We start from the raw sequence: 10,286 nt of genomic DNA, 5'->3' as shown, positions 1-10,286 counted from the left end.
CCGGCCTTCTGGCGAGAACAAAGGGCAGAGATGCCCGTGACCACAGCCACGGCCACTGACGAGCCTTCTGGGCCCTGCTTTGTGCTCTGCCCTAGCCAGTACTCGCTTCTCTCCCTGCGGTCTGCTCGCCACGTCCCATTCTCAAGGAGACAAGGGTGATCCATGTCAGCTCTCTGGCCAGGGCGCTCGTCCTCTGAATTGCTCCTGCCACATTCACGGTAAGGCGGGCGTGCAGGTGGCTCCCCTCTGGAGGCTGGGGCAGGTCTTCAAGGGGCAGACCCCCCAGGTACCTTTTCAGAAAGCAGATGCGGATCCAGGAGGGGTGGGTGTGGCCCAGGCTGGTTGGGGTGGGCGGAGGCACCTTATCCCCCCCAGCAGCCCGGCGTCTCTCTTCCCTTGGCAGCCGTGCGCACCCACGGCCAGCTGCGTCCTGTCCCCGTGTCTATGCTCTACTGTGGATCTGCCCTCATGGACGTAGGTCAGAAGCTGGCCTCAGACTGGGGATGGGAGCCCCCGGCCAGCGCAGGACGCAGCCGCAGGATGCGCCGTTTTCCAAGCACTCTCCGGTGTTGACCCAGCCGTTCGCATCGGGAGCCAACCTCACGCAGCCGCACAGGCTGGGGAGCCCCCCATGCCGCCGCCAGGATGAGTGGACTCGTCCTGCTCTCGTCCTGCTGGCGAAGGGCCTGCTGAGCGAAGCCCACAGAAGCAGAGCATGGACGGCCTCCTGTGGTTCTACTGCCACTTTGAGGGAAGCGGTTCCGTGTCTGAGGTGGGCGCTGACGGCTCATGAGCGACACGGCCTTCACAGACTCCGCGTGGCCAACTCTGCCTCCGTGTCCCATTGCTGGGAACCACGGTGATGACTTAGGGCAGAGAAATCCTCGTAGGACATGTGCTGGCACCTCTCTGGGGAAGAGGAGGGGGTGCCTGCCTGCCCGGTCCTGGGGTGATTCCAGCATCGGGCCAGGGGGTGTGGGGTGGCCTGGGGAGGTAGGGCTGCTGCGTGAGGCCACGCACAGCTGTGGTCCTGTAAGCCCTGCGCCCGGTGCCCCCGTGCCCCCCCGAGCCCTCTGATCCCCTGCGTGTCCGGTGCCCCCCACGCCCCCGCACCCCTCACGCCCCCTGCGCCCTCAAGCCCCCATGACGTCCGCATCCCCCGCGCCCCTCACGCCCCGTGCACCCCTGCGCCGAGGCCCTTAGTCCCCACTGCACTGAGTTCCGAGGCAGGACTCTGGGGAGCAATTCTGCTCCACGGGAGGCTGTGCAGTGAGACCCTCGCGGGAGGAGACGCCCGGCGTGTGGCCCACGGAGGAAAGGGCGTGTGAAGACACAGAAGCAGTGGAGGAAACGCGCCCAGGCCTCGGACCGGCTCCAGCCCAGCGGGGAGCTGTGTGCCTTGACTCAGAACCCCTTGCCCCCTGCATAGCCTTCCAGGCCCCAGACAGCACCACCTCCCCGAGTCACCCGAGCTCCTGTCCTTCGTCCCACTAGACAGCTGTCCCCACACTCCCTGTGCTGTCTCCTCGCAAACTCAAGTCCAGAGGGAGCCGCACCCCAATGTCCTGGGCTAGCGTGTCCCGTGGCACCCCCGTGTCCTGACGTAGCATCCCCGCCATGTCCCGCTAATCCAGCCCGGGTCCGTGCCCCCTGCAGACCTTCTGTCCCCTGAGCTGTCTGCTCTGCCCGCGGCGTTCCCCCCCCCCCGCGTTGGTGGGGCTCACACTGCACCTCCAGCTGCAGGGTCCTTCTGCCTGGCAGCCTGATGACGGTGGCGACCCACGGTCCCGATCTACACTGAGTGGCATGGCTCTCCGTTCTGATGGGGAGTCCCTCCTGCGCCTCTCTTGCCCCTGGGACACCTCTGGGCTCTGCTTGTGTCTGAGGCTCCCAAAGCCCCTCCTCGTGGAGCTCAGCCTGGTGCCCACCTCGTGGGAAAGCGCTCGGGGAGAGTGCACGTCCCGAGGTTCCGCTCCAGTTCTGCCTTGTTTTATTTTGAAATATGTCTCTGAGTGTTGTCGTGCCAGTCGCTGTGTCCCTGCAGGATTAACCCTTGATTTACCATTGAAGGTGCGTCCTGTATATGTACCATTAGAAGAGACCGGCCAACTCCAAAAACACTATCGTAAGAATGTGACTCTCGGGGCGCATGGGTGGCTGCAACGGTGAAGCGTCTGCCTTCAGCGCAGGTTGTGATATGGGGGTCCTGGGACTGAGCCCCACATCGGGCTCCCTGCTCAGTGGGGAGTCTGCTGCTCCCCCTGCGTGTGCTCTCCCTTGCTCTCGGATAAGTAGATAAATAAATAAAATCTTTAAAAAAATGACTCTCTATGCATGATTTTCCTGATTTCTTGGTCGAAGCATTTGGGGGCTCAGAAGAGGGAAGGGCTGGCGCCTGGCGAGTAGGGCGGCTCCCCAGGCTGGGGGCTCCAGACAGTGGGCTCGTGTCCTCCCGCCACCATCCCAGCATGGGGGCCGCCCCCACTATGCTCACAGGTGCAGAAGTTCCCTCCCTGCTGCTGCAGAGACAGAAGGGAACCAGGACTTGTTAAAAGCAAGAGAAAACAAAGATTTTGGCTTCTCTTTTTTGAAACAAAATTGTTGTCACCCAAAACAACAACACAGAATTTCCCAAATCCCTCATGCTGTCCGTGGCTTTGCGTGGCATAGAGTAGTTTCCCCGAGTTTCTTTAGCTCACGTGAACAGGTGTTTCCTCTGGTGAAGACAATGTAATGCAAATACGCTTTAAAAGATTGTGTAAGAACAAAATGAAAAATCTTTTCCTGGTGACATAGCCAATCAGGGCCCTCACTGTGGCCTCTAGTCCACTCTCCCTTATTGATGCAAAAGCCACTGGGCACCAGCCCGCGCCCCGTCCCCGACGGCACAGCCCACACCCGTGTCACCCCTGAGATGCGACCTCTCATCTTCGTGTCGCTGGAGCCCGCGTTCTGCAGACCAGAACAAAGATAAAAGAAGACACCACACAAGGATCATTAAAAGTTTATTATTTTATTTCGATATCGACCGACGGTGTGTCGTTTCCACGAGGCCCCCACCATCACCGTGCTCGCTGTCTGGGGTGGCCGCACACAAAGATCCCTCGGCCGACAGTCAGCTCGAAGACGTAGAGCGTGTGTGTGTGTGTGTCATGAAATGTGGAGGTTTCATTTCTGAAATTTTGTTCCTTGTTCCCCCGTAACCCTCTCATCACTGAGGCTATGGGTTAATAGACATTACATTACGCCCACACCGGGCATCGGAATTAGGACGGGGTTACGTTGGTGTGCTGACTACTCCTCATCTTCGTTCTAAGGGAGGATGACGCCGGTGTGGCTCCTTGGAAGGCCTCTAAGACGTAGCTAAAATCAAACGGTGGGTCAGTGTGTTATGAGGGGAGCACAGGAAAGGTGAGCTCGAGTTAGAAAAGACACAATTTAGAGGAGCCCCCGTCTCTGCTCGCAGGGCCAGCCAGGCCCGGGCCCCACGACGTCCGGCCCCGCCACTTGGGACGCGGGCCCTCCGAAGCCCGTGGCCACGCGCGTCCGTGTCGGGATGCCAGCTGACGGAGGTTATCTGTCCACCGAGGGTTAGTATCTGCCGTGCGCACTGCCGTGAGGAGCACCGCCGGTCACCTCCCACAGTGACCAGGGTGACGCCACAAGGCCACCCGGAAAACTTCTCCAGTCCCACTCTGAGACAAGCGTCTCCCTGGACTCTCCTGCTGGGCTCGGGGGGAAACAGGCTGTTCGTAGAAGCCGCTCTGGCTCCCGCCGTGCCATCACCTAATTTCCAAGAAGATCCTGTTTCCCGTTGGGGCCGTGGCCCAGCCCAGCTCTGCCTCCTTGTCCCCTCGCAACCGCGCCTGAGACCCGCCAACCGGGTGTGGTGGGGAGCCGCCGCCTACGGGCGCCCTCCGCGCCCACCACATGGGACTCTCCCAGCTACCCGCCCGCACTGCACGTACTGAAAGCCCCTGTGCCGCTCCTGACTGCTCATCCTGGAGGGAGAGTGAGTGTGTGTTAGGAGGTGAGCCGGGGGCGGGGAGAGAAACCAAAGGAAACAAAGGAAGCTCGGATCAGCAGTCCTCACCGCCCCGCACGCATCCCTGTGTCCACAGTGGCGTCGCACGGCAGCACCTGCGAAGCCTGGGGAAGCTGAGTCAGCAAAGCCAGTCCGAGGGAGGAGGGTGAGCTCGGAGGTGCGTCCGTGCCCCGGCGCCGCCAGCGTCCAGGCCACGCTGGGCGGAGGGGGCTCCGGGCACGCGCTCTCTTCGGACACAAAGTCACCGCTGACCGTCTGTCTGCGTCTCCTCCGCTCGGCTGATGGCCAGAACCGCAGGGCGCGGAGTGCCTGGCCCACCGTGTGCGCAGCTCAACGGGCATTAGGCAGGGTGTTTGCTACACGTGGGGAGCGGATGTGGACGGTATTAAATTCGTAAGGTAGTTGTATTAAGAAGCTGAGGACAGGATTCGGGGACCCCAGGGGAGGGCTTCAGCGTCTCGCCATGGGGGATCCGGAACGACTGTCTCTTCCTCCCTGAGAAGAGGAAACACACAATTAGATGACGTGCGTGGGGCCAGGGCCTCCGCTCCCACGCCAGGATCCCACAGCGGGAACCCCACTCGCGGACCATCTCGCCTGGCTCTGAGGCTGGGGCTCTGGTTGCACGTGTCCCAGCACTCTGAGCGCGAACTCGCCCGGTGTGTCGGGACCCTCGGAGAAGCTCCCGGGCTGCCTGCCCAGGACCCAGAAAGCCAGCACCCACGTCACGTATGGGGGGCCGAGACCAAGAGGCCCCCGGAAGCAAGGTACCTGTGAAAGCACACGTCACCACATGCCACCTGTGCCCTGGACAGCACCCCAGTCGCAGCGTGGCCGCCACCCTGTGCAGTGAGCTGGGCGTCAGAAGCCTGGTGCCGGCGACGCCCCCTCCTGTGCCCGTGCACAGAGGGAGACCACAGCTCGGATCTGTCGGGTTTCCAGAAGACCCTTTACATTGTTCAACAACTGCTTTGTGGGGTGTTAGTTTCCTCGGTGAGAACATTTACGGGACTCCAGCCCCTGGAGTACCTGGCGAGCCCCCAGGAGCGGCGGGGCCGACGGCCCGGCTGGCTTTCCACAAGCCGGCCCTCAGTGCTGCCCTCCGGGGGAGCCCAGCGCAAGTCTGCACGAGCCTCCCCGCTTTCTGAGCCCCCCAAAATTCATCTGCGCGGCTCCCTGGCAAGTGCAGTCTCATTCTGAAAAGGGGCGGACCCCCTGCTTCCTAGAACAGAGGGCGTCCACCCGCCATCCTGTGCAGTACAGTCCCGTGAGACAGCATTTCACCTCCCGGGGCTCCGCCTGAGCGCAGGACAATGGTGGGCATCCGGTGTTATTTCTATGACTGTGCCTGCTCCTAGCAAGTCCCCACCATGGTGGAAGGAGACGCCAGCCCGGGAGGCGGGGTGCTTATTGTCTCTGTTTTCCAGTCCAAGGAGCCAGAGCACAGCCCCATTGAGTGATGCCCCATGGCCACGCGGCCAGCGGCGGAGTCAAGGTTCCACCCAGCAGCCCTGCTGGGCGGGTCTCATGCTCTCCTCCCTGCCAGGTTCTCCGCACATTCGAGCAGGTCGATGCCAGCAGCGGGTTGGCCCCGGGCTCAGCTGAGTGGACGGGCTGGACCACGAGCAGGAGGTCGGCCTGAGGCCGCGTCTGGAGTAGGAAGGAAGGGGACCCGCGGGAAGGCCGTGCGTTCCATCCCTGCCTTCCCTACCCCTGTGTGGGAAACTCTCAGCTGTGCATTTGCAAAGAAGAAACTGGTAATATTTTGATGCAGTTCCCTAATGATTCAGAGAAATGCAGGGTTTCCAAGCAGTTCCCAGCCCACGGGGTGGACCATCTGTGGCAAGGGCACCCCCTTGAGTACTGGGGAACCTCCGTCCACACTCACTGCCTTGGAGCCCTTCTCGCCTCTGGAGGGAGTTTTCAATCGACGATACCACGCGCGTGGGCTCACTCAGCCCTGCGACCGCGGCTGGCCAGTTCGTAGACATTCGTGTAGTAAAATCTCATGAAAGCCACAGTCACTGAATTTGATAAACTGAAGCTTCCCTTGAACCCCACGGAAGCTTTACAATTTCTAAACTACTTTGTACAAACAGACATGTAGGAAAACACGGAACCGAGTGAAAACGAATGGACCTCACAGGCCTGTGTCTGTCGCCCACGATGAACATGCTGGACAGGGACGCGGCTGCTCCGCTCAACCCACAAGCTTCTCGCATAGGCGGGGCAAGATCAGCACACATGACCCCATGATTACTGGGGTCACAGACCCAACTATTCCACCATAAATGGTAAGACCGTGATGTGTTAGGGGGCTGATTAGAAAGCGCCCTCATGCAGATTAGAGATCTCCTGTCAAGGGTGACTGGGGCTGAGGGGCCTCGTGCGTGGCTGCCTGAGGCTGAGCCCGAACTGGGGGAGACCAGAAGCCTGCGGAAGGCACAGGTCCTGCCTTCCGGCGGCCGGATCTCCAGCATGATACCACCAAGCTGCACACAGCAGAGCCTTTTAGGGTTAAATCAGGTTGTCTACTGTGACCCCAGCGGGTGGTCTGAGGACAGGGGGAGCCGAGGGGATGCTCCTGTTCTCATCTGTAACCCAGAACCCCTAGACGTGCAATTTCCATGGAAACGCACAGCTCCCCCAGGATGTGCCCGCCGGCCTGAAGACAAGTGGTGATGAAGCTTTCAAAGGGGCGGTAAGAATCCACGACGTGTCTATCTGCGGGGCTGGGACACCAGCCGGCGGACAGGGTGTGCGGCTGTGCCCACGCTAACATCCCCTCCTACTGGGGTGTCTCGTCTTTCTCCGCCTGCAGCGATGTCAAACCCTCCCCCAGGAAGGACAAACAGGCAATTCCTCATGAGTTACCTTCTCCGGACAGGGGGCTGTGGGCACCCTGGGGCCTTATGCCTTCGCTGATGCCTTTCCTGCCCTAACACAGGAACCCTGCCCTGTACGTGCTGGCGTCTGTCTCCCGATGGCGCTTCTTGAGGGCGGAGAGGGAGCCGGTCCTGGGCACCTTGCAGGGAACCGTGGTTGTTGTTAGGTACTGGCTCTCTGGCCACGAGGCACGGAAGCCTGCGGCCTCGTGTGGATTCACGGGAAGGGGAAACAGCCACTCGGTCGTTACTCTAACGAGGAAGTATGTGGGAACGTGACTCAGACAGCGGTGCCCGTGGCAGTCCGCCTGTGGGCGCCCCGTCCAGTGATGCACGGCACTCCCTCGTGCCTCAAGTCAGCCTGGAGACTGTCCTGGGCTGTCGGAAGGTGCAATGTGTCCCCATGGGGCGTGGAGCAACCCTGGCCCCTGCCAGCTGTGACCCCGAGGTGTGGGCTCTTGCAAGGACCTCGGGTCCACCGCCAAGACCCCATATGAGGGCTGCAGAAACCCCAGCCCCACCTAGGCTGGTCTCTGCCAGCGACTCACGGCTAGCCTTTCAGCGTGAACACCATGTTGTCAGGCGTCAGGGGACCCGAGTGATGCAGCCCTCTGGGGGTCCCAGGGCCTTCTGTGTGGGGGACCCCTTCCCTGTCTGACCTGTCTCCTCCGGGGCCTCTGCTTCCTCCAGTCTGGGCTTGCCCCCAGCTGTGTGACCGGTTCCTCGACCCTGGCCCACGAGGCCTTATCTGGCCCCTCCCCAGCACTGTGGGCAGCCATCCAGGGGACCCTGCCTTGTCCCGGGGCACTCATTCCAACCACGTTCTGTCCCCCACCACGAGAACATGCTCTCTACATGCCCCCCCCCGCCAAAGAGCACGCGGTGAGGCACGGCAAGCACCCGTCCGCGGAGTGAGCCTGACCGCAGACGGACAGGGCGCAGGGGCAGCCACAGGGCCCTGACCGTGAGCACCGCCAGCCTGGGCTCTCAGCTACCCAACGTGCCCCTATGACCATCTGAGGCCTCTGCCCCCGGGGACGGCGGCTGCTTGTGGGCGGCCCCGTGCCCGAGGCTGTCGGGCATCCGGGGTCCAGGCAGTTACAGCCCCTGAGGATGGCGTCCCGCAGGCCCTACGCCGGAGCTGGGGGGGAGGCCTGGGATCCCTGTGGGCTCCCTGGCCTGCGAGTGTACAGGAATGAACGGAGGCCAGTGGGCCCCTCCGCATACCGCAAAGCCAACCTTGGGCTCGACCAGAGCCGAGATGGGCGGCTGTGGGGCTCTCTGAGGCTCTGCTGCACTTCAGGACTGTCCGAGTCCAGCCAGAAGCCAGAGGGCCCACCCCACCTGCCGTCCTCACGCTGCCTTCTCACGCCCCGTCCAGGTGCCCGGGCCCTGCCAAGCTCACACCTGACCATGGCCCCGGGGCCAGTGACCACAGCGTCCATATCAGGCAGCCCCCGTGGGTTCCCGGGACCTCTGGCCGCCTGATCACTGACCTCCCCCGGCCCCTCGGCTCCTGCTCCCTTTCTCGGGGGTCACAGATCTGAGGCCTCGGCACCAAGGGCTTCCAGACAAGGTCAGCGCCCACAGCCACCCCTGCTTCCGCAGGGCGTGGTGGAGCCTCGCGTGGGACCCCTCATGTATCCTCGAGGTCCCCAAGGGAGCCTGGGCCACCCCTGCAGTCACGTCCTGGTCCCTGGGCCAGCCTAGCAGGTGAACCGCAGAGGAACAGTGGGTAAGGTCTGGGCCCCGCCTCTGCCCCACCCCCCGCCCACCCCCGCCCCGCCCCTGGTCCCGCCCCTCGTCCACCCGCCGCGCACCCCTGACCATCAGAAGGGTCACAAGGGTTACGTTACCAGCTTGAAGATTTTGGAGAGCGTGCCCTGGGCGTCATGGGCCCCCTTGAGCCCCTTGTGAGCTGGAGCTCGGCGTCCGTAGCCAAATCCTGGCTTCTGCCCCTCGCCTCCCTGCAAGAGACCAGAGAGCCCTCAGGGCGGCCGTGCGGGGGACGGGCTGCGGGGCGGGGACGGGCCCGCTCAGTCGAGGCCCAGGGCCGCTCCGTGCTGCCACGTCGGCCCAGCCCCGGCTGCCGCGCGTTGGGAGATGGGCGCCCAAACGCTCTCAGAGAAAGATCGGAGCCGGACCGCTCCACCGTGTGGCTCTCAAGAGCGGCAAGGTCGAGCTAACCCCGGTGAACGGCCTTGGCTCCCCTGCCCGCAGGAAGGGCGCACCCGGCCAGCTCTCGGCCCCAGGGGGCACTTTCCTGGGCCTGAAGCAGCGGGAGGCCAGGCGCCAGAGCTGGGGGGCCCTGCCTGCTTCTCCGGGTGAGCTCGTCATGTCCGGCTCCTCCTGCAGCGGTCTGCAGGGTCCGGAGCCTCGGCCTTAGCACAATTTACTTTTCTAAAGCGGAAGGAGAAGCTTCAGATTCTCTGGCCCAGATGAGCTCTCCCCAGGATGACCCGGCACCAGCTCCCCGGGCCATGGCTTCGGTGCCCTGAGAGCGGATGTGTGCACCCCCTTGGGGGACCGGGATCTGGTACGGTCGTGAAGGAGGGAAGGGGGCAGTTCCGGCCAGCAAGCCGTGTCCCTGCCACCGTACACCAGGGCACAGCCGCAGGCACCCCGCAGCCTGGATGAAGCCCTGGCTCTCCACTCCCTCGCCGTGCGACCTCGGGCAAGTGTGAAAGCCACCCTGAGCCTCAGTTTCCTCATCTATAAAATGGGGTTAGGGGTGACTGGGAGGGTTCTGCAAGGTTACGGATGTGCTGCCCTGCCAACAGAGCCTGTAAGCTCGGGCACGTGCTCGCCGTTGTTTCGGGAGAGGCCGTGCCCGGCCTCCCGGTGCCAGCAGCCCCCGTGCGCTCGGGGAAGGAAGAAATTCCCCGCGTGGCACAGAGCAGGGCTAGTGATTGCTGACATGTCAGGATGTCCGCATCCCAGACTCGTCTACTTTCAGAGCTATTTTACTTTCAAATGGGATCTTCCCCCACGGACACAAGAAAGGAGTTGGGGGGCTTGGGAGGTGCTGACACAGGGAGGTTAGTGTTCGCAGAATGGGGATCCCCAGGCTCGTGCACCATGTCACGCGGGTGCCAAGCAGGCTGGGGGTTCTCAGATAAGGTTGCTGCCTGCCCCACGGCTCTGTCTTCACAGACAGGCTCTGGGAGTTCAGGTTCTTCGGCAGGACACGGGGGATCGCTCGGGTCTGCGCCTGACAATCTAGTCAACGAAATAAACCTGGTGGCGCCCCGGATCCCTCTGCCTCGCCGAGGGTCCCTGCAGCATGCAGACGGGTCCGGGCTGGAGGGAACGGGGATCCGTGCGGGTCCCCCGTATCCTAAAGGTGGTGGAGGCAA

The 10,286-nt window shown here is 62.7% G+C and overlaps 1 protein-coding gene across 3 annotated transcripts in view; it reads right to left on the bottom strand.

Moving 5' to 3' along the window:
* Positions 1-3,078: 3,078 nt before the first annotated feature.
* The window catches only part of LOC111154230 (myelin basic protein), a 108,868-nt gene continuing 101,660 nt past the window's right edge, over positions 3,079-10,286 (bottom strand). For all 3 annotated transcript variants that reach the window (XM_022513704.1, XM_022513705.1, XM_022513707.1), the window contains 2 exons: positions 8,787-8,897; positions 3,079-4,540 (listed from right to left, as the gene is read on the bottom strand). In XM_022513704.1, the coding sequence (XP_022369412.1) occupies positions 4,496-4,540; positions 8,787-8,897 (156 nt within the window). In that variant the 3' untranslated portion in view covers positions 3,079-4,495. The remainder of the gene's footprint in view (positions 4,541-8,786; positions 8,898-10,286) is intronic.

This window comes from Enhydra lutris, unplaced genomic scaffold (assembly GCF_002288905.1).
Source record: "Enhydra lutris kenyoni isolate GAN:26980312 unplaced genomic scaffold, ASM228890v2 scaffoldscaffold36, whole genome shotgun sequence".
Taxonomy (NCBI): Eukaryota; Metazoa; Chordata; class Mammalia; order Carnivora; family Mustelidae; genus Enhydra; species Enhydra lutris.
Note: the sequence above shows the minus strand (reverse complement) of the source record. Positions and strands in the feature narration are given on the sequence as shown.